We start from the raw sequence: 24,983 nt of genomic DNA, 5'->3' as shown, positions 1-24,983 counted from the left end.
TTATAAACTGTACTTGTAATTCAACCTTGGGCGCTCTGGGGGCCTAGGGGCAAGAAGCTGCACCGCAATATCAGGCCACCTGCTGCTCTGCGGGAGAAGGATGGGCAATCTCCTCCTGAGCAATTAACTGCCTCTGAAAAGCTGCTGGAGGGTCAGCTATTGGTCGGTTCTGACTCTATGGTACAAAACAACAACAATTCAACTTTGGACTTATTTATTTACCATTTCAGAGACTGGACTTAACTATTAAGTAGTAAAGCTAAAGGTGGGGAAGTGCAGGGTTGGTGGTAGTGAAAGGATAAGATAGAAACACAGAACTACCAAAAAAAAAGAAACACACAACTGAGTTGGAAAGTTAGAGCCTTTAACTTCCAGCCTTTGATATCAAGGCTTTATGTAGACAGTGAGGAGGCATCTAAGGACTTCATTACACAGTACTTTAAGAATAATCATCTTGTTTAATATGGGTTAAAGAGCAAAGCAGAGCACCTAAGAGCAATGTAACTATTTATGTGAAGTTTATCTTGAAATGTAAATCCAAGCTGATTATAAAATACGTGTGAAGACAAGCTATAACAGCTGCCCCTCTGACAGGCTTTCAGAGTCTATAAAACACATGGGAAGAAACTGCTCATCTTTGCCCTGTGGAGCTGCCTGTGGATTCAAACCACCAGAGAAGGCGTCGCCTTTGGGTTATCAGCCACCTCCCTAGAGACTATGCCACCAAGGCTCTCTGTCCTAGTTTGGGAATAATTCTGACTAAATTGAGTATAGAATACTCAAAGGGAATTTTTTCCTACATTATGTTAAAAGCAACTCCTATGAAGTCAGAAATAACATTAATCAAATGAAAGCTACAATAATGCAAAGTCAGTTACTGTGATGGTGCCTAAGATCTTAACTCCTCTCTTCATCCCTTGCCCCTTCCCTCTTCTCTCTCAGCATTTATCTATTTATTGGATGCCAACTACAAAACATGCATATAGTTACAAAGGTAGTGAGTACATGGAGGTCATAATCCATGGAAATATAAAAATAGAAATATAAAAGTAAATGCAAAAAAGAAAAAAAGCCTAAGCACACACAGCGAAGTACTAGAAAGTATTGTGTCTAAATACAGAGCTAACAGTTGAAGGGGGTCCACGTATGCTGCTGGTGCTATACAAAGATGCATGTGAAACAGGGAAAAAATAAACAAAAACACCCCAGAAAACCACTTACCTAACCACGAGGCAATGAGCACAGCATCAATCCCATCTATTGGCTCACAGATCCGAGCCACAACTGGGTGGACCTGCTGGGCCAGGTAGTAATGAGTGTCAATGGTCAAATTCTCTTGTTTCTGCAGCTGCTCAAGGGCATAGGCCCTCTGGTTGGCGGAGAGGTTTGAGCCATCCTAAAACAGAAGAGCGAGAACATGAAGGTAAGCATCGAATCCACTGTCAAAGAATATGTAGCATGTGCCTTGTTCTTTGTCAAAACCAGTAAGACTATGCACTGAATAATTCCCTTGCCAAAAAGCACTGAGAAAGGTTTTAGGAATGTAGATTAACAAAAACGTGAATGCTGTTTTAAAATGAACCCTAGTGATGCAGTGATTAAAGTGCTTGGTTGCGAAGAGAAAGGTCAGTGGTTCAAATACACCAGACGCAGTATGAGAGAAAGATTTGGTAGCGGCCTTTGTCAAGATTTACAGCCTTGGAATTCAAACAGGACAGTTGTTCCTGTCCTACGGGGTGTGAGGTAGAACTGCATTGGTGGAATTGATTTTTAATTTGGGGTTTGGTCCTATTAATGTGTTAGTAAGATCCCTTCATGTAAAGACTCTAGCCATAGCATCACATTAAACTGTTGTGGCTGTCTGCCATTCAGTCAGAACCAAACCACAGCTCCAATGGGTTTTGAGAGGCAGTAAACTGCATGGAAGGAGACTGTCCAATCTTCTCTGCCAGACAACCTGGTGGATTTGAACCACGTGCCTTTGGGAACTACAGAACAATTTCTTACCACTAGGCCACCAGAGCTCCCTGCTTAAGGACTGTTGTTGCTATTATGTGCCAAGTCAACTCTAACTTATAGCGACCTTACACACATTAGCTCTGAACCCTGCTCTATCCTGAGTCAATCTCACTGTCTTTGACACACCTACCCTCATTATTTCACTTAGTTTGTCAATTCATCTCATCCAGGGTCTTTGCTCCTACACTGTTCCTTGACCCTTCTGAACATGATATCCTTCTCCAAAGACTAGTCCCTCCTAGTTATATGTCCAAAGCATTTCAGATGGAGTCTCAAAATCCTGGCCTCCAAGAAGCAGCTTGGTTTCACCCTCTCCAAGACAGACCTGTTAGATGTCTTGGCAATCCATGGTATATTCAATACTCTTCTCTAGCACCACAACACAAAAGCATCAATTCTTGTCATCCTTGGTCAGTGTCCAGATCTCTGATGCACAGCAAGTAATTGCAACACCATCGCCTGGATCAGGTGCACGTTAGTCTCTACAGTGGCATCCTTGCTCTTTAGCAAGATTATACCCTAAACCTTAAGGATTAGGATGTAATAATTTCTATGACACGTACATATACCATTCAGAAGCAAATGGACAAGGAAAAAAAGGAAGGAATTACTACCTCTCAGAATAGTAATTTATAATAACACGTTACCGCAAACGACAGCTATGGGGGGGGCGATGTGTTTCTAAGCATGGTTGTCAATTTAAAAATGTGTGGCAACGTGTTAATATATATAAGGTTTAAACAAAATTGATAAGGCATCTCTGTGGATTGCCTCTATGAGACAGCTCTTAGAGGAAAATGAAAGGCAAATCATTTTACGCTGTTAGCCTGTCTCTTTCCCTAGGAGAGAAGTGGGTCAGAAAGGGGAGCCATAACAGAAACAATTCTATTGAACTCTTTTCAAAGGCATCCTTTTATACTCTCTAGAAATTAGTTTTGACTTTCGAAATCAGTTTTGACTTTCTATACAAGTGGTCTGTATGTAGTCCTCTGGTTGATGTTACCATCATCTTTTAGTCAAAAATCACTGGTATCATGGACCACCATCCCAAAAATCCCATGTACTCTGCCTTGTCTTTTAAACAACAGAATTTAATATTCAGGCTAATTAATGATAAATATTCAGAATACTCAGCTGCTCTACAAAATGGATTCAATTGTGAAAATTATCCTTTAATCTCAGCTATAACCTGGCCCTTCCCAGCTCAGTCACCCATACCTTTCAGATACAACTGCCTTTAATAGAGAACAAAAGAAGGCTAAGCCCCTAATGAAATTGTTTTACCATAAAAAAGTACGTAAATTGGAAAAAAACTTCAGCTAACTTCTCACTTCTCAGGGGTTCATAATATAGTAAAAAGAAATGGCAACTGAATTGTTGTTAGATGAGGTAAAAACATTGTGAAGAGATCCTTGGGCAATGTCTTTGTAGAATCCACCTTTAAGAACAGATCAAGAAGCACTGCTGGTTTTCCTTAAAGTGCCCAATCATGAACCTCAACAAGTACATACTCAATAGAGACACAATGTTAAACCAATTCGTGAAAAACTGAAGGAAATCACCAGAAGGAAATTTTTTAAAACAGGTGACAAGTGAGTCCATTCAAAAAACTGTGTTAAAGATTTATCTATGGAAATGATATCCAAAGAAAATGAATTAGCTAAAAATCTAAAACTTAACCAACAAGTGGAAGTTGATTTAAGCAAATCAACTGAGCAAATACCTCATGCAAGTTATGCCTTGACACACAAGGTAACTATGAGTTAAAGTTACTGTATGGGTGTTTCGGTGTGTCTATGTGTGTTTCTAACAAAACCATTAATTACAGTGAATAAGGATGACTGATAAAGAATCGAGGCCTTTGAATTGTGGTGTTGAAGAAAAGTACTGGATACCCATTGCACTATCAAGTCTGTCTGTACTGACACAGTTACTGTAAAAATGGGTTCAAGTGTGTCAGAGATGATGAACATGGCACAGGATAGGGCAGGGTTCAGATCAGTTGCTCTGAGTTGTAGCCAACCTGATGACATCTAACAACATTAATTATGAGTCTGTGGATAGTACAAATGGTTAAACACTTGAATACTAGCAAAAATTAAGCAATTCAAACCCATTCAGAGTGTCCTCATAGTTGCCACCTACTTTTGAAAAGTCAGAGTCTTGAAAACACTATGAAACAGTTCTCTGAACATGAGTCACCATGAGTTGAAAGGAATTGTTGTTGTTATGTGCCATCGAGTCTCCTGTGACTCATCATGACCCTTTGTACAACAGCCCTAAATTCTATTCTATCCTTTGCCAATCTCACTGTATCCGACACTCCTATCCCCATTACCCAAGTCACTGAATCAATCCATCTCATCGAGGGTCTTCTTCTCCTGTGCTGTCCCTTCACCCTCCCAAGCATAATGTCAGTCTCCAAGGACTGTCCCTCCTTCCAACATGTCCAAAGTATGTCAGATGAAGCCCCAGAATCCTTGCCTCCAAGGAGCAGCCTGATTTCACTCTCTCCAAGATGCAACTGTTTGTTCCCCTAGCAGGCCATGGTATATTCAATACTCTTCTCCAGCACCACAGCTGAAAGGCATCAACTCTCCTTCTAACATCCCTAGTTATTGTCTAGCTCTCTGAAGCATAGCAAGTAATGGCAAAGACCATGGCTTATATCAGGCACACCTTAGTCTCCAGACTGACACTGAAAGGAATTTTAGGGAAACTAAAAGACCACAACAGATGAATCACAAAACGACAGGGATCAAAAACACTGCTCTCTGTATTCATGTGAATATTAGATCTGAAGAAGTTACTGAGGATGATAACATAGTCTAAATATAAGTTTTAAGCAAAATAGAACTGGATTTAGGTGATACAGACATCTTGAACAGCATCTTTATTTAAGACAGAAAACATTTTTACATTTTCAAATATTTATTCTGAAAATTGGGTTGTGTTCTGAATGTAATAACGCTAAAGTAGAGTGAAAAAAGAAAAGTATACCATCTAGGCTGGCAAAAGCCCTAAAACATTTCCTGGGATATACTAAGCAGCATTAGGATTATTTAAAAAAAAAACAACAACAACAAAACAAAACAAACAAACTTAAAAATACAAAGATGACATTTGTACCAGAAGATGTGAGGCAATTCTGGAAGTACATCACATAGCCTTTCTAGTTCATTGAGACTTCCTAATCTTAAGACCAAACATTTAGTCATCAGTAACTGGAGACTTGAAGCAAACTGTTAGAAGTTCAAAAGGGGTTTAGAAGAGGCCATGACACCACTGATGTCAGATGGGTCCAGGCTGAAAGCAGAGAAGACTAGAAGAATGTCTATTTGACTGTGCGGATCATAACAAGCTATGACTAACAATGAGAAGAATGGGAATCCCAGAACACTTCATTGTGCTCATGTAAAACCTAGATCCAGAAGCTACTGTCCAAAAAGAGCAAGGGAACACCGCATGGTTTAAAATTAGGAAGGGATGTATCCTTTCTCCTTTCTTATCTAATCGGAATTCATGGTTCTAGACTCTTTGAAGAGAAATATGGTATCAGGATCAAAGGAAGACTCATCAACAACCTGCATTAAGCAAATGTAATAAACTTGCTTGCTAAAGGCAAGGAAGCAAACCCTTGAAACGCTTGCTGCAGAATATTAAAGACGACAGCCTTTGGTATGAATTACATTTTAATATCCAGAAAACAGTGGTCCTCACAACTGTGCCAATAGAGAACATCACAAGAGACTGAGAAAGAATTAAAGTTGTTAATTATTTTGTCTTGCTTGGATCAACCATCAACACCCTTGGTACCAGCAGTCAGGAGATCAGGAGACATGTTGTACTGGGCAAGTCAGCTGTCAGAGAACTCTCCAAAATATTTAAGAGCAATGATGTCAGTTTGAGGATTATGTTGTGCCTGATCTGGGCCATGGTATTTTCAATCATTTGCTATTACCTGGAAACTAGACAATAAATAAGGATGACAGACAAAGAATTGATGCTATTGAGTTGTAGTGCTGAATATCCCCATGGACTGCCAAAAGAGCAAACAGATATGCCCTGGAAGAACTGTAGTCAGTGTTCCCTGGAGGCAAAGTTGGTGAAGCTTCATCTCTCATACTTCAACATGTTGCAGGGAAAAAACTACTCCCTGTAAAGGTACAGCAAGCATGCTTGGAAAGACGGAGGGTCAGCTAAGGAGACAAAACCCCTCAAAGAGATGGATTGACACAGCGACTACAGCAATTGGCTTAAATGTGTCAGACATGATGAGGATGTCACAGGATATGACAGGGATCAGGTCTGCTGTTCATAAGGTTGCTATGATTCACACACAATCTTACTGTGGTGTGATTTCACTACTAGATTTATTTCATTCTGCCTACAAAATTTTCCAAAGTTATGTGCTGCCATCCACTCCTGTCATTAATATTCAAAGAGGTCTTTCACGTACGTAAAGGTATAAGTAAAAGGGGGAGGGGACCACACTAACATATTTACCAAAATCTTTATTTGCATAATATGAAAATTGTTTTTTCAAAATGAGATTTGTCACAGGCAATATGCAAAGCACATTAAGGGCCTGAACGAGTCAGACATTTATGGAAATATTTTCCTGCAGGAATTGGCTTTCTCTAACAGTTCTTAATCAAGGGTAACCCTAGGAGGGAGACAGAGTCAAGTGCTGATTCCTGTCCATGTACTTAAATAATTTGTTATGTATATCATCTACAGTATATAGCACATATTAGCAGAGCACTTTTAAGTTTTAAAAAGGTTCTTTGATTTTCTAATACAATGACTATGGTTCCACAAAAATCAATCATACTCCAATAAAAGTTATAGCTTATCTAGGTTGTTTTCTTAATGTAATAATATAGTAAAACTTAATAAGGCCAAAATACTAATTCTAAATAAATAGCCTTAATAATTGTAAAGAAACGGTCTTGAAAAATAACTAAGCCTCTTGGTAAATACTTTACATGCAGCAATTTTAAAGATTTTGGAAAGAAATGACAATTTGTTGACAATTAATAATTGAATATATGTATTTTCCCAACAAAGGAAAAGAATGAGATGGCTCTCTCTTTTTGTTTCCGGTAGAGTTACATGGCTTCAAAGAAACAGCATTTTTCTGTCTTACCTCTCCCAAAATGCTATCTGTCAGGGCTGAGTCAGAAGTGACTCACAGTTGACCCTCCAGTGGATTCCTGTAAACCATATGGGAGGAGAGTGCCCATCTTTCCCTGATGAACTGCTGATAGATTTGAACCACCACAGATTTTCTCTATGGGTTAATTCTCTATAAATCATGCTACAGCCATAAAAATCTACTGCTCAAGAAAATTCTGACTTATAAGGACCTGTTTAGGACACAGAAGAACTGCCCTACAGGAGCTGCAAGACTGTACATCTTTATGGAAGACTTTTAAATCCTTCTGCAACACGGCTGCTGGTTAAAATTACCAACCTAGTTATTTGAAGAGTACTTTAAACATAAAGTTGCCAGAGGTCCCTAGCAGAGGCATACTATTCCCAAAAGAAAGAAAAACTTGAAAACTGTGCTCCAGTCTTTTTCTTGCAGAGGACCTACAGTATTCTAAAAACTTCAGTTAAGCGAACCTTGTCAGAACTGCTATTCCTACATTTTTTCTTCCAAATCTGTAGGCTATTTTTTCATCTTACTGGAGAAAGTTTTTGATGCACATAGGGATCTGATTTTCAGAAGGTCCTATTTGTTAATTTATCCTCTCCAAGTTAACCATTTTGGGTTGTGTTTGCAAATTATAGATGCAGTAGGTCAGGGATTCTAATGTTGTTCTCATTTTGTCTCTCAGGATCTTTATGGATTGGAGTTTTATCCATAGCTCTCGGATCCACTTTGAATTGGGTTTTGTTAAAGAGACTGTCACCTCTCCTCAATTAAAGGGTTTTCTTACCTTGTCAAATATCAACTGACCGTAAGTTGATGGACTGATTACTGGAGTCTCTATTCTATTGATCTATATGACTGTTATTGAACCAATACTGTACTGATCTCATTATTACAGCTGTGTAGTAGGTTTTTAGAACAGGAAGTGAGATGCCTCCAACTTACTTTTTGTTTTTCAGAAGATCATTGCTTATTCTGGGTCTCTTTCTTTTCCAGATAAAACTGGAAATTGCCTTTATTATCTCCTTGAAGAATTAATTTGGTATCTATATTGGGATTGTATTGAAATTATAAATTGCTTTTGGTAGGCCTGTCATTTTCACAATGTTCAGTCCTCCTATCCAGGAACAGGGAATATTTTTCCATGTAGTTAGGTCTCTTATTGTTTCTTGTAGTAGTGTTTTGTCATTTTTCTTATAAAGATCCTTTGTGTCTCTAGTTAGGTTTATTCCTAAGTACTTCATTTTAAGGTTCGATATTGTAAAGGCTATTGCTTTCTTAAGTTTCCTTTTCTGTGCTTGCTTTGTTGCTGGAGAGAAATTCCACTAATTTTTATATATTGATCTTGTAACCTGTCACTCTAATCGGTCTTTAGGCTGAAAAGGTTTGTTCTTTGTTGAGTTTTTGGATGATTTCTGTACACTAATTATACCCTCTGCATATAGAAACAGTTTTAACACTTCTCTGTCAATTTGAATGCCTCCTGTTTCTTTCTCTTGTCTTATTATCTTATCAAGTACTTCCAAATACAATACTCAATAGGAGTGGTAAAGAGGGCATCCTTGCCCAGTCCCTGCTCACAGAGAGTATCTTTACTCATTCTCCATTGAGAATGAAGTTGATTCTTACTTTTCTGTATACACTTCTCATTAGGTTTAACAAATTCCCTGTTACTATTTTGTTGAGTGCTTTGATGAAGAAGGGGTGTTGGATTTTGTCAAAGGACTTTCCTGCATTAATTGATTGATTAATTAACTGATTAAGTGAGATCATGTGGTTCTTGTTTTCAAGAATTTAATTAATTACATTTTTTGTTGTTGTTATGTGCCATCAAGTGTCCTGTGACTCATAGCAACCACGTGCACAATAGCCCCAAACCATCCTATCCTGAGCCAATCTCACTGTCTCCAACACACCTGACCCTATTAACCTAGTTACTTTGTCAATCCATTTCATCCTGAGTCCTCCATTCCTGCGTTGTCCTTCCAAGCATGATGCCCTTGAAAGCATGATGTCCTCTAAAAAGGACTAGTCCTTTCTGTCAACATGCCCAAAGTATGTGAGGTGGAACTTCAAAATCCTTGCCTTCAGAAAGCAACATAGTTTCACCCTCTCTAGAACAGACCTATTTCTTATCTTGGCAATCCATGGTATATTCAATATTCTTCTCCAACACCACAACTCATAGGCACCAATTGTTCTTCTGTCATCTTTAGTCACTGTCAAGCTTTCTGATGCATAGCAAGTAATTGCGAAGACCATAGCCTTGATCAGGCACATCTTAGTCTCTAGACTAAGAGCTTTGCACTTCAGCACTTTAGAGAGGTCCCTAAATAGAAGACTTTCCCAATGCAAGTCGTTTTTCGATTTCCTGGTTGCTGGTTCCAAGAATGTTGATTGTAGACACGAACAAATTGAAATGATTAACAACAAATTGAAATGGTTAACAACCTCACTATCTTCCCCATCAATCATGATGCTCTCAATTGGCCCAAAATCTTTGTTTTCTTAGTGCTGAGCTTCAATCCATATTGAAGGCTGTAGTCTGACTTTGTGCAGCAGATGCTTCAGGTCCTCCTCAGTTTCAGCGAACAAGGCTGTGTCATCCACTTAATGCAAGTTGGTGATGAGTTTTCCTCCAATTCTAATGGTACACTCCACCTCATAAAGACCATTACATTAAATTGTTTGCCTTACACTGAATTATCTCTGAATTCCTGCTATGAATTTTTTTTGTTCAAGATAATCTATTTACACACACACTCTCACTGGTTTGTTGTTGTTGTTGTTATGTGACGTCGAGTCGCCTGCAACTCATAGCGACCCTATGTACAACAGCCCTAAACTCCGCTCTGTCCTGTGCCAATCGCACTGTCTTTCCTGAATCAATCCACCTCATAGAGGGCCTTCCTCTCCTGCGCTGTCCCTCCACCCTCCCAAGCATGATGTCCTTCTCCAAGGACCGGTCTCTCCTCACAACATGTCCAAAGTAAGTTAGACGGAGCCTCAGAACCCTTGCCTCCAAGGAGCCACCCGGTTTAACCCTTTCCAGGACGAATCTGTTTGTTTTCCTAGCAGTCCATGGTATTCTCAATACTCTTCTCCAGCACCACAGCTCAAAGGCATCAATTCTCCTTCTATCCTCCTTGGTCACTGTCCAACTCTCTGATGCATAACAGGTGATTGCGAAGACCGTGGCCTGTATCAGACGCACCTTAGTCTCCAAAGAGACACCATTGCTCTTCAGTACTTTGGAGAGGTTCCTAACAGCAGACTTTCCCATGGCAATGCGCCTTTTAATTTCCTGGCTGCTGGTGCCAAGACTGTTGACTATGGAGCCAAGCAAACTAAAGCTGTGTACAATCTCAATCTCTTCACCATCCATCCTGATGCTGCCAATTGGTCCAGTGGTGAGAATCTTTGTCTTCTTGACATTGAGCCTCAATCCATATTGTAGGCTGCAGTCCTTGACACTCTGCAGCAGGCGTTTCAGGTCCTCTTCAGTTTCAGCAAGCAGGGTTGTGTCATCCGCATAATGCAGATTGTTGATAAATCGTCCACCAATCTTGACCCCACATTTCTCCTCATAGAGCCCAGCCTCCAGGAAAATCTGTTCTGCATATAGGTTGAAAAGGTATGGAGATAGGATGCATCCCTGGCGTATGCCCTTCCCAATTTGGTTTTTGGTTTTTTTTTTCCAATCTAGGTTCATGAGAGACAGTGGTCTATAGTTTTCTTTTTGGTGATGTCTTTACCTGGTGTGGCAGTCCTAGCTGATGGTGTAAATAATTTAGGCTTACAAACATAGGCAAAAATGCACAAATTGGAGAGGATAAAACCAACAAATGGGAAGTTCTTAAAATCAAATCCCTGTGTGCATCAAAAACTTTCTCCTGCAGAGTGAAAAGAAAGTCCACAGACTTGGAAAAAACATTTGGCAACAACATTTCAGACAAAGGTCTCATAAAGAAGGTTTACTGCAGGGCCTCCACAAGACTGATAATGCAATAACAAAATGGGCAAAATACATGAAGAGACTCTTCACAAAGGAAGACATTAAAACGTCCAAGAGACACATGTGAAAACTGTCAATATCACTAGCAATCAAGAGAGATGCAAATCAAATAAAAAATTAGATGCCATATCACTTCAGCACAGTAGCAAAATTTAACAATACACCAAAATATAAATGTTGGAAAGAATGCAGAGAGATTGGAATTTTATACAATGCTGGTGGAATTGTCAAATGGTACAAACGCTGTGGAAAGAAGTTTGGCATTTCCTCAAGAAACTGAACATAGAAATCCCACATGACCTAACTCTTTCACTTCTAGGAATATACCCCAAGGAACCCAAAACTGAGACATGAATGGAAATATGTATACCTATGTTCATAGCAGCATTATTCACAATAGCAAGAAAATAGAATCCTATGCAGCACTAATGCATGACTCTGTAAAATATATCTTGGGAGAGATTAGAGAGCATTATAATGAATTAAATAATTCAGTCACATAAGGCCAAATAGTTCATAAGGTCACTATTGTGATAAAATATATGAGTAAGATATGTAAAAATGTTCAGAAGGGAAAGGGGAGGAAAAAAGGTGGGGGAAATTACTGTAACAGCAGAAGTTGGTGGGTGAAGGGGAGGTGAAGGATTAGGAAATGTTCAGTAGGGCCTTGAAAAGACATGGGGATAATACAATACATATGTTGTCGCTGTTGATTGCCATCAAGTTGAGCATGACTCTTAGTGACCCTATGAACAAAAGCCCTGAAGACATTCTATAACTATCGACACTTATCAAAGTTCATAGAGTTTCCAGAGGCATGTTGTTTAGGAACTGGACGCCACTCCTGCTTTCAATGCATATATGAATGATGGCGTAACATGCATGAATGAAATGCAATCTATATGAATGACTGTATGAAGTATTAAGTATCTGTATAAAATATTATGTTTATTAATGTTTATATGCAAACCAATAAAAATTTTTTAAAAACCACAAAACCATGCTTCTAAAAGCCTTAAGGTTCCTGACAGGTGCCTCAGAAAACAAAGAAGGTAAGGAGTTGAGCTCTGGGCTACTCAGCTCAAATAATAAAAGGGGGAAGGGAGAGAAGAATATGGTTAGATAATCTGCATCTTCTTCATGAAGAATGTTTTTCTGCATCTTTCAACTTTTTCCATATAATCATGCGGATTCTGTATTTTATAAGTAATTATTTGGGCACAGGCTAGTGGGGAAAATCCATTTAATTTCTTATTATTCCATTACAATTATAAGCCAAATTGTTATACACCTGTCTCACCAAAATAATTTCTGTGAACTAAAGACTGGTCTCAAATATTATATGAAAATTCTGATGAAAACAGGCAATATACCTGACTACTGTAAAAAAAAGTATTATTTTTAATGCTCTGGAATGGATTAAGAAGACTGAAGTACAATTCCAGTGGTACACGGTTCGAATCCACCAGATGCTTTGCTGGAGAAGGAGGGTCAATTTCCTCCTGTACCAGTCAGATCCGATCTGACGGAACACACACACAAAATAATTTTAAAAAAAGAAGAAGGCTGAAGTATCTCTTTTCAACATTAGTTACTCAGAAGACTATTAAGTAAGACACTCTGGCACATCTTTTGCACTCTAAGTGGTGGGAATCTTACTAATCACAACAGTTTTACCTGACAGATGATATACGACACAGTGTCTCCAGCTTTCACTTTTCGGCCTCCTTGAGAATTTATCCAGAGGGCAACATGTACATGAGGTAGGCTTTTTTTGTCAGGGTAATCCTGTGGATCCTTGGTCAGTGCCTAAAAAAGAAGATGGCAAGGCCTGAACTTCAAATGAAACCCATCTCACAGACATAAGCTAAGCACAAGTCGGCTAACACTCTATCAGCCACAAACATATAAAAGGGAAAGAAGCTGCAAGCAAAAGTACTACCACACAGTTCTTACAAGTTCCACCCAAAAAGCCCTTATTTTGTTTAATAACTAGTAGAACCAAATTGAATCCTGCCCAATAAAAGAGTATCAGTTCCTTAGGACAAAGCATCAGATGAGAGGAGAGAAAAATGTAAGATTATAAATTCCATGTTGTATGCAGTCAGGAAGTTGCTTTGCTCCAAATATATGCAATCCTCTCAATGAATTAACTGATTCATTGGAGCTGATGAATAATGGCTACTGTGCCTTAATGATCTGTTTCTCTAGCCTAAATAGAACTCAAAGGCCCCAGAAATCACAGGATTTACTCATACTGTCAACTTCAGCTCCAGAGAGGCAGAATGAGCATAAGCCCCACGAGAGCAGGAATGATGTCCTCCTTGTTCACAGCTGTGTTCTCAATGCTTGGTATATGGCTGCAACCAAATGTTTACGGAATATACTATTTCACTCATGCCACAATAATTTACTAAGTTCAAGCTGTGTAAAGTACTTGGATGAGTAAGACACAGTCACTGGTATTAAGTCATCTGCTATTAGTAGAAGCGCAAATAAAAAAATCCCACACCAAAAACCACCTCTAAAATAAACTACATGAGCAGTAACAGATGTGAAGAAAGTATTACTGAGAGTTTAGATGTGAAGATCACATTTATCTGGGAGCTGAAATAATGCAAGAAAATGCTTTAGCTACTAATTGAAGGAAAACAAGACTTTAACAAAAGGAAATTTAAATAAGAACATTCCAGGCAAAGAGTAAAAGAAAATTAAAGGAAAGAGGTGAGAAAGATCATCAACTGGACCAGAACTCAGCAAGCAGGGAGGCAGGGAAAAGGTGGGTCTCAAAAGACAAGAGTGACAGGGACCAGGGTGCTGCTTGACAAAATAACCTGTTTTCAAACTGTAGGCCGCCAACTGTGATACTTTGTAGGGTTGGCAAAATAAAAAATGCTTTTAGAGGATAATTTTTAAAGATGCTGCCCAAAGGAAAAAGCTCCCGAATAATCTGTTCTGCATACAGGTTGAAAAGGTATGGAGATAGGATGCATCCCTGGCATACGCCCTTCCCAATTTTGAACCATGCAGTGTTTCCTTGCTTTGTTCTGACGACTGCCTCCTGGTCCAAGTACAGGTTTCTCATTAGCACGATCAAGTGTTCTGGGATTCCCATTCTTTTCAGAGTCAGCCACAGTTTGTTATGATCCACACAGTCAAACGCCTTTGCATAGTCAATGAAACACAGATATACAGTCCTCTGGTATTCCCTGCTTTCAGCTAAGATCCATCTAACACAAGATGGCTACACATATCCAATTTACCTATACTTTGTAAGTCACACATTCAGAGCACTGAGGAAACATTTCAACGTATTTTAATCTCTTTCAACCTGGATTATATGGCATCTTGGGTTAGTTGAATGAGAAATACCATACAGAGATTCTCATCAATACAACTCTACTTAAAGAATATATTTATCTTCTTCAAGACACTATCTTCAGTGTTAGGCTGAAAAATACTGAAAGCCATCTCAAATACACTCCAATTACTAAACTATGGCTATTTGGGAATTTTATAAACTGGTATTAGAAGATTTGCTTTTTAAAAAAAAATGCTTCCTGGTGGATCAGGCTCAAAAAAGTGAAGGATGTAAAACCGAGTTAAGATTGTGTTGAACAGTGATAGAAAAAATCTGTAAAAATGATTCTGGTATGGGTTCAATGAGTTGATGAATGTGGTTAATGTCATTGAATTGTGTAAGGGAAAAAAATTATGACATGCCAAATATTTTGTTACACATACACTTAACACAATAAAAAAAGAGAAAATGTAAAAAAAATTAGTTGTAAAGAATTTTATGTTACTGTATGAAATGTATGGAAGCCATGATTGCAGTATGTCAGAAAATCACACCACGCTTCTCAGTTGCTTTTGATAATATGAACTAAAATCTCTAAAAAGAGATCACTTCATGTGTGCCTACACCCTAAACTAACAAGTAATATTCAAGACCAGCAACATCACAAAAATACCATCATAAACCATCCACAACCAGTCACATATGCATAATCTTTATTCCACTTTCTATTGAAAGTGATAAAATGTGGTAAATAAATATTAGACAAATGTTCAAAATTTTCAGAAGACTGTATCATGCCTGAAGACACAACTATTAAGAAGATAAACGTATTTGAAATACAATCTGCAGAAGTGATGAAAAGAAGACTCAAGTCATGACTAATGTAAACTTCTAAGAAACACAACACTATCTGAAAGGAAACCACTCTGGAGGTGACACAAGGGATTTCATGCTAATGTGTACACAGGCCATCACTTAATCAAAATGAAGAGTTTGTACCAAGAGGCATATGTCCTTTTGATGACATTTACTTATGCCTCAACAGTAATTTTCATGTACAAATGAATGTCTCTTTCTGTGACATTAAAGATGCCACGGCCATTTTATAAAAGAAAGGAACTCACCTATAAATAAGTATAAATAAGGATATGCACAAAAAAAGTTGTTCCATCTCTCTGAGATTCAGATATAAATGAAATCCTATAGTAAAATAGAGTTTCACATCCATCATGGTGGCAAAATTTTATTTAAATACTGTTAACACAGTTAAATGGATAGTGAAAACTGGTGAAATGGACATGTTTTGCTATGATCAATTGGTCCTACCCTTTTCTAAAGAAACATGACACAAATGTGAAGATACTTCTGTCCCTTGACTTAAATACTTTATTTGAGGAACCCAAACAGAGTAATTCAGCTACAACAAAAAGACAAATGAGCAATCATTTATGCTAAATGATCATAAAACATATATATTATATATTATTAAATATATATAAGTAATTCTTTATTAAAAAGAGGGGGGGAAGGAAAGCATAGTATGTACATCCACGTACACACAAGTTTATAGGCTTGCCACCAAAACAGTAGTTAGGAAGACCACAAAGGAGTATTCTCTCAAACATACACTACACCACTCCAGGAAACCTATGGAAACATGGCCTTCAAGAGTAAGGAACAGAGAAAGGAAGCCTCTAATGAAGTTACAGCAGTACCTGTGGCTGGAGGAGGGAGAACTGGATGCTAATGCAGAAACAGAGGCGTTAAAGTCTTTCAGTACCAGCTAGAATACATTTCAATCACATGGATGAGGCGCTTCTCCACCATGTGAAGTGGAGGCGAGCTCATGACAGCAGCTGGGCTCAGCACTAAATGCTGCATTTACCTTGTTAATTTCAAACTGGCTCACTGGGACACTGCCATTTAGCACATTTTCTCCAATTTCTATTAACCTCTTCTGAATGTTTTCCACTATAGTGTCTCGGTTTTGATCAGAAAGAATCTGACCAATGACGAAGCTGAAAAAAGAGAGACAGAGGAAAGTTTAAGATCATACACTAATAAATTAAGAAAGAGTAGAAGGGCACACATAAATGCCATTATAATAACACATGGACAAGGGCAATACTCAAAGCTAATATAAGGGTTAATGTCCAAAAGACAGTTACTATCTTTAAAAGAATCAGCTCTACCAAAGAATAGAAATTTTTTCCTTAAACATTTTAATGTTTAAAATGCATAAAAATTCAGACAGTTCAGATAAGCAAAGGTAAGTATTCCAGTCATTGTATTCTTAAGCAATCCAAAATTCAGATATAATTAATATAAATTAAAATTTCAGAAGATAAATATCTCACTTTCCTAATAAAGCACCAAAATTATTATCTAAAACGGCCTGAAATAACCCCTAGCTGTTTATATTTATGGGCAGAAAGGGAACTGAGAGCATAGTCCCTAAGTAGTAGAGCTGATAATCCAAAAGGCAGCACCTCTCTGATAGTTCGAATCCACCAGCAGCTCCACAGAAGAAAGACGTCCAATCTCCATCCATCTCTGCAATTTACAGCATCAGAAAAGCCACAGGAGGCTGAGTTGGTTCAGACCTGATCGCAATGACGACTAAGTGATGATTGTTTTGGTTGGTTGGTATAAATTCATTTATTTATGAGTGGTTGTTATGTTGTGTTCTGTTGAGTCAGATCTGACTCATAGCTGACTCTTCTACAAAGTTCTTAAATGCAGTAAATCACAGGAGAAAGCTGCTCACCCATGGAGCAGTGGGTTGGCAGCACAGCTCTTTACACCTCTTAGCCAATGAATAGAACTAGGAATTCCTTTACATAAATGTCAATAAAATAATACTTTCAAATTCTTCTTTCTTCAAGCTACATTATGCTGCAGAATGTGGTCCAACCTGAAGCTATTCCTCAAAGATGCCATTCTATTCTAACAGATCAAAAAGAAAGGGATAAAAAGCACAATGAAAGAAAAGGAGGGGGGAGAAATAAGGAAGCCAATATTTTATCCATTTCTGAGAAAATGCAGAGCGAGAGTTTGACAGCTGCATTATAATTTGTCAGAAAAAGAACCCTGACAAAAACATTTGTATAGCTTTAATTACTAATACATTTCTAACTCAGAGAAATTTACTTCTATTATGATGTATCTTTTCTTAGAAAACACAAAGCTGAAGAGAATACTCTAATCGCCAGTCTATACAAAGTAGCTTCATCTTTGAGTACATTTTGGGGGCAATGAAGCATTTCAAACTACATTTCATAAAAAGCAAATGGTGACCTATACTCAAATGATCATCTTTGCCTAATCAAGAGTAGTTTTGCAGACGCAACAATCGCTCAATCTCCTAACTTTGAAAGCAAGATGAACACTGAAAAACAGTGGGAAAATGCTGATGTTCAACAGTATTAATTTACAATTTTGTCTCTCAGGGGAAAAATTATTCTATTTTCAGAATTTTAAAGCTTGATTTATCTGAAAGATGATGCATAGAGTACCTAAATGAGTCATTTTTTAAATGGATGCTTTATAAATTAATATGACCCTAAGAAAAAGGTCTTATCACAATATTCAAACTCAGGAGACCAGTAATGATATTTATTATTTCTGAGTTACATACAGCATTTGAGAACTAGCTCCAAAGCTATGATCAGTTGTTGTTGTTGTTGCTGGTGATTGACATCGAGTCGAGTACAACTCATAGTGACCCTATGAACAAAAAGTGTGAAGCCTTTCTATAACTATCGTCATTTCTCAAAGTTCATAAAGATTCCAGAGGCATGTAGTTTAGGAAGTGGATGGCACTCCCGCTTCCTCCAAACTATTAGCAGGCCCATTTCTCCCTCTTGCAGACAAATGAAAGTCTCCGGCAAGACCACATCCCATGCTGACACTCACACCACTTCATCAAGATGACGTGGTATACTGGTCACAGGTGAATTCTTGGCTGAATCCGATTATTATTACAAGGAGGGGGAGAGGGAGTGACCAGTGGTAATCTTTTTTTTAATACACATGTCAGGTGGGAGGAACAGACTCAACTCTATGGTCCACTTTCAATTTCAGAACATTTTGAGTCACCAAAGATACATATATGGTTACATTCTTACAGAGGCTCTAGAAAGATTTAGTACATACTTACTAGACACTTTCTAATAGTAACATTCAAGGAAAGCATAACTAAAACCATCTAACATAAACAAAAATCTGACATCTTAAGAGGATTTCAAATGTGAAGATTTAACTTCACTCAAGAAAGTTCAATCTTTCGCAACCATTGCTTATTTGGGACAGTTTGGCTTTCTCAGGGAGCTCTGGTGGTCTAGTGGCAAGAAGCTGTGCTTCCAATCCCAAAGGCACTCAGTACTAATCCACCAGATGCTCTGCTGGAGCAAGATGGACAATCTCCTCCTGTGCCATTCAGATCCGACTCAATGGTACACAACAAGAAATAATTTTTTTTTAAAAAAAAAGGTCTGTGTGCCATTTGGCTTTCTCTGTTAATCTTTTTCTGTTAACCCCAAGATAAAGCTTCTTCACAGTAATAACTATATAACCAAAGAAGACTGTGCTTTGCCGGAGTGTTAAGCATTCTCCAAAGTGTCACTGAAAGTTACCTTTTTAAAAAAGACAAAAGCAAAAAGCACAAGTGGAAGATGAACTCACTTTCCAGTGTCTTTCGCAAGATCACACCAATCTCTTCTCACTATATCTAATCCTTTCAGTTCCTGTTTGGTGAAGTAATTCCCATCCGAGGTTGGCTCCACAACCAGAGCCGCATATTTCTTTTTCTTCAACAGTAGAAGAGATTTGAAAACACCATCAATATCTATTTCAAGCAGCCTGTACAACTTATTCACTTCACTTTTTACCTGTGAAAAATTTCAACCATCAATGTTAACTTCTGAAACACTGAAAAAGGAAACAAACAGGTTATAAATTCCCAATAGTTAATCGAAACAGACACAAATTCATGTAAGATTAAAATGCAAAACATTAAAACTTAAATAACATTATGTTGTACAAAGACAATGAATGAACACGGAACAGAAACACATTTTAAAAGCAGAGAAAATACTGTATTACTCCAGAGATCCAAGGGGCACTGGCACGTGTAACATCTCAATCTAAAGCTTAAACATATATACTAGCCTTGGGCTCAACTACGTGTATAGTTGTGAGAGGGTACGTAAGGAGGCAGTGGTTTATTCTGTTCTGCAAGATGTCTCAAAGAGTCAGACAGAGCTGAATCAAAGACAACAATGAAGCATCCAAAACTGACAGAATGAGCTAGAGACCAGACAGGTCAACAAAAAAGAACTATGTGGTCAGAAAAGAACTAAAATGTTAAACTATTAAAATAAAGGCTAAGATCTCTTTGTATCTCTCATAGAATTTATTCTAGTCTCATAAAAAAAGTTCACAAAAGCAATTAATCTCACATTCCATTTTCTCTCCTATTCCTTTTCCTGCTGTTGCTCGAGGTAAATAGCAACTCAGTGCTCCGCCTTGGCTGGCTGAAGCTTTAAGGATTCCAGGAACTGATTTGTGGAGAAGCACTAAACACATTATAAGGCCTACTGATGGGGATGTCCAGAGAAACCATGACCCTAAACCTCCAAAGCACGGAAAATACTATTAAATATTTGGTTGTACATAAGCAGTCTCCCTCGTCCCTGCACCCTGAAGGGTATAGGGAGCTCTGGTGGCCTAGTAGTAAGAAGCTGAGCTGCAATCCTGAAGGCATGTGGTTTGAAACCACTAGCTGCTCTGCATGTGGATGGGCTAGATCTTATCATGCAATTAACTGCCTCTCAAAACCCACCAGAGGGTCAGCTATGGGTTGTTTCTGACTGGACAATACACAACAAGAGTGGCTATAAAAATTACCAAACTAAAAAAAAAAATTACCAAACTGTGTGCCTTGAATTGCAATTGTTTGTTGTTGTTATGCACCATCGAGCCCTAAACTCTGCTCTGTCCTGTGCCAATCGCACCGTCTCTGACGCATCTGTCCTGATTACCCCAGTCACTGAATCAATCCATCTCCTAGAGGGCCTTCCCCTCCTGCGCTGTCCCTCCACCCTCCCAAGCATGATGTCCTTCTCCAAGAACCAGTCTCTCCTTACAACACGTCCAAAGTATGTTAGATGGAGCCTCAGAATCCTTGCCTCCAAGGAGCCACCCGGTTTAACCCTTTCCAGGACGAATCTGTTTGTTTTCCTAGCAGTTCATGGTATTCTCAATACTCTTCTCCAGCACCACAGCTCAAAGGCATCAATTCTCCTTCTGTCCTCCTTGGTCATTGTCCAGCTCTCTGAAGTATAACAAGTGATTGTAAAGACCATGGCCTGTATCAGATGCACCTTAGTAGCCAGAGAGACACCACTGCTCTTCAATACTTTGGAAAGGTCCCTAACAGCAGACTTTCCTATGGTAATACGTCTTTTAATTTCCTGGCTACTGGTGCCAAGAGTGTTGACTGTGGAGCCAAGCAGACTAAAGCTGTGAACAATTTCAATCTCTTCACCATCCATCCTGATGCTGCCAATCAGTCTAGTGGTGAGAATCTTTGTCTTCTTGACATTGAGCCTCAATTCATATTGTAGGCTGCAGTCCTTGACCCTCTGCAGCAAGCGCTTCAGGTTCTTCTCAGTTTCAGCAGGCAGGGTTGTATCATCTGCATAACACAGACTGTTGATAGATCTTCCACCAATCTTGACCCCACATTTCTACTCATAGAGGCCAGCCTCCCAGATAATCTGTACTGCATATAGGTTGAAAAGGTATGGAGATAGGATGCATCCCTGGCATACGCCCTTCCCAATTTTGAACCATGCAGTATTCCTGTGCTCTATTCTGACGACTGCCTCCTGGTCCAAGTATAGGTTTCACATTAGCACGATCAAGTGTTCTGGGATTCCCATTCTTCTCAGAGTCAGCCACAGTTTGTTATGGTCCGCACAGTCGAACGCTTTTGAAACAAAGTCAATGAAACACAGATATACACTCCTCTGGTATTCCCTGCTTTCAGCTAAGATCCATCTAATGACTGGAATAGCACATCTGCAGAGAATTGCCAGAAGTCCAGGCTGGGTTTAGAAGGGGTCGTGGTACTAGGGATATTGTAGCTGATGTTAGATGGATCTTAGCTGAATTGCAATTAGGAGGGTACAAATGATTATTTTTTAATGGCTCCTGACCAAGTGGCATCCACTTCCTAAACAATATGTCTCCAGAAACTCTATGAACTTTGATAAAAATCTGTACTTATAGAGGGATGTCAGACCTTTTCTTTATAGGGTCGCTATGAGTTGTGTTCAACTTGAAGGCAATCAACAGCTCCTATAAAATAATAGATATCCATACAAGTATGTGTACCTGTCTGTGTGCATTTATACATATCTAGGTATAAAATGCATTTATGTGATCAATAATTAAAATATGTAAGCCTGTTTTCAGGTAAAATAAAGATTCATTGATCTAAGCCTAGGACTGAACTCACCCCGTTTCCATTTTCAGTCAAGCAGAACAAAAAGGTGAACAATAATCCCAGAAAGGTTTATCTTCCTTAGAACAATCAACCATACAAAATCAGAATGGAAGCACTTACAGGGATAAAATTCATAAGGATGGAAAGGATACCAAAGCATGGCTAATGGATATGGGAAATGAGAGAGTAAGTGGTAAAAGTGCTATAGTAAGAGACTGAAGAATGTCATGAAACAAAATGTATGAACAACTGAATGGAAAAATCAATCTGCACTGTAAAGTCAAACCTCAATAAAGATTAAAAAAAAAAAAAAGGAAAAGGAATCTACTGTTTAGAGGAAAAAAATTATTTTTTAACTTTATCCTAAACATTTGAAGTACAAACTTGGGAAAAATAAGACGACAAAGAGTGTGTGTGTGTGTGTGTGTGTGTGTATATTTTACAGCATTTCATGGTAAAAACAGAATTGACAAATGTATGTAGGACAGATAACTTCACCCAATTATCTCACCTTGTTCCCTAACTTATATACTTCTTCCAGGTTGGTGCTATTGGTGTTTATCATAATTGAGTCTGTATCTCCATAAATAACTTCAAGATTCATCTAATAAAAAAAAATGAAAGGCTTAATGACAACAACAAAAAAAAACCCCACAGTGACCATTACACAAACTGCAATGAGGGTCCTTAAGCTTTACTATATTACAGAAATTACAGGGTCCACAGCCTTGTCAAAAGTGGGCTTATTAGTATCTACACTGTCAAGGATGCAGAAGGACAGATTTTTCTAAAAACCTAAAAGGCACTCTAGTGCTTTTTTTAAAAAAAATTCCACATTTTTTTACAAGTCAAACATGGACTAGCAAGAGAAGTATGTCTGGTGTCAACTGGAAAAAAAATATTAAACACTTGCATGAAGACTAGAAGACTAGGAGGACGAGGTCTATATTTAACCACTAGACCACATGTGTAGTGGTCATGGTAATTTAGCAAACAGAATAGATTTTAAAATTCCAGGGCACAAATATATATTAAATTCTTAAGAGTTTCAAACAGCATTTAGCAGAATACGAAGAGTGCCAAAAAAAATCAATCATAACAAATACCCCTGGAACACATACAGTACAAAGGCCTGGAATAAACTCTAATTAGCACTGTTACTAATTTGCTTGAAACATTCACATATAGGCTTCAAGCAGAGGCCAGATCATATCAGTGTTAGTAAAAGAAAAAAAGCTATAATCCATTAGGAGGGATTAAAAATGTAAACTAGACATCCTAAGAAGCGATTTGTAGCCTGTTTGGGTTACAATTTTCCTTGAATACAAAAACATCACGAGGTGTGATATTTAAGAGGTGCTATATAATGCAAAGTTTCAGCATTACCTTCTGGACCATCTCTTTCGTATGTATCAAAATCTAAATGAGACAAAAAAAGTCAAAATTAATGTACTGCATAATTACAAACACAGCGATACGAGCACACAGAGCAGGTAACTCCCAAGGATTTCTCATTTCCATCTATTTTCAAAGCTGTTGGTGCTAAAACTAGTAGTCACATCAACACAGTCTAAATCCAGAGACATAAACAGGTATCTAGGTTTCATAAACATGCTAATAAAAGTAATTCTTTTTTAAATGGCATAAAGGCAATCTATTCTCATTGCTGGTGCAAATGGTCAATGCACTCAGCTGCTACCCAAAAGACTGGAAATTGGAATACATTCAGAGATGTGCTGAAGAAATGAGTGGCAATCTCCTTAAAAAAAAAAAGTATCGGTCACTATTAACCCCAGGGAGCACAGTTCTACTCTGACACTCTTAGGGTTGCCATGAGTTGACATCACTGATACAAGGCAACTGGAACTGAAAATCTTAATCACTAATATTTAAGGGAGCTCTGGTAGCCTATGGCAAGGAGTTGTGCTGCTAACTCGAAGGCATGTGGTTCAAATCCACCAGCTGCTTCACAAGAGAAAGATGGGCAGTCTTCTCCAGTATGATTTACAGCCTCTGAAAACCCGCTGACGGTCAGCTACGGGTCAGTTCCAATTGGATGGTACACAACACCAGCACCACCACAGTATTTACAGGTAATGGTATGGGATATTTGAGTTTTAGGTGTTTTTTTTTTAAAAAAAAATAATTAAAACAAGCTTAACAGAACATTTCAAATCTTACATTCTTGCTCATGAAATTTAGTAGTATCTTAAAAAGCAGATACAGTAAAACACATAAGATTATCTCAGACAAGACTAGAAGTAACATTATATAAATGAAATTGCCTGAAAAAGTAGTAATAGCACATATGGTGACTACTCAGTATGTAAGTCTGAACTGACACAGTGGCTACCATAGGCTCAAACATAGTAACAATTTTAAGGATGGCGCAGAACGACACATGCTTCAATTTGTTATATACATAAGGTCATGAGTCAGAGCTAATGAATAGCAGCTACCAACAAATGTTTATATACATATGTTATATACAGGGAGCTCTGGTGGCCAAGTGGGAAGAAGCTGAGCTGCAATCCTGAAGCACACAGTTCGAATTCACCAGATGCTCCGTGGGAGAAGAAAGGGCAGTCTCCTCCCATGTGATTAATTGCCTCTGAAAACCCGCTGGTCAGCCAGGTATGGGTCAGTTCCAACTCTATGGTACACAACAACAACAACAACACTGTATAAATGCAAGCAGCACCTCGTGTATTTTCTCATTTAGTTCTCCAAGATAACTAAGAGATAGTTACTATAGATATACCCATTTGTTAGAGGCAAAAAGACAAACCGGAAGTAATTAGCTTGCCCTTGAGTAAGAGAAACTATAAGGATATGGCGTAGGTATCTGTCCCTCGAAATCACCCACCTTGCAGTGCATCAATCTAGACTATGTGCCACTGTCCAATGGGCCAGAAAGAAGATTTACTTATCTTTCTTCTACTTCTAAACTCTTTTCTGCCAGCTAGGCTCAAAGAAAGTC

At 38.4% G+C, this 24,983-nt stretch overlaps 1 protein-coding gene across 1 annotated transcript in view; it reads right to left on the bottom strand.

Moving 5' to 3' along the window:
* The window catches only part of POLA1 (polymerase (DNA directed), alpha 1, catalytic subunit), a 361,002-nt gene that overhangs the window by 192,755 nt on the left and 143,264 nt on the right, over positions 1-24,983 (bottom strand). The window contains 6 exon segments of the mRNA XM_006903771.1: positions 1,222-1,396; positions 12,870-13,001; positions 16,379-16,511; positions 19,177-19,382; positions 22,515-22,607; positions 23,390-23,422. Coding sequence (XP_006903833.1) covers positions 1,222-1,396; positions 12,870-13,001; positions 16,379-16,511; positions 19,177-19,382; positions 22,515-22,607; positions 23,390-23,422 — 772 coding nt within the window.

This window comes from Elephantulus edwardii, unplaced genomic scaffold (genome assembly GCF_000299155.1).
Source record: "Elephantulus edwardii isolate Elephantulus edwardi_28Jun2011 unplaced genomic scaffold, EleEdw1.0 scaffold00040, whole genome shotgun sequence".
Taxonomy (NCBI): Eukaryota; Metazoa; Chordata; class Mammalia; order Macroscelidea; family Macroscelididae; genus Elephantulus; species Elephantulus edwardii.
This window is presented reverse-complemented; position numbering and strand designations above follow the sequence as displayed.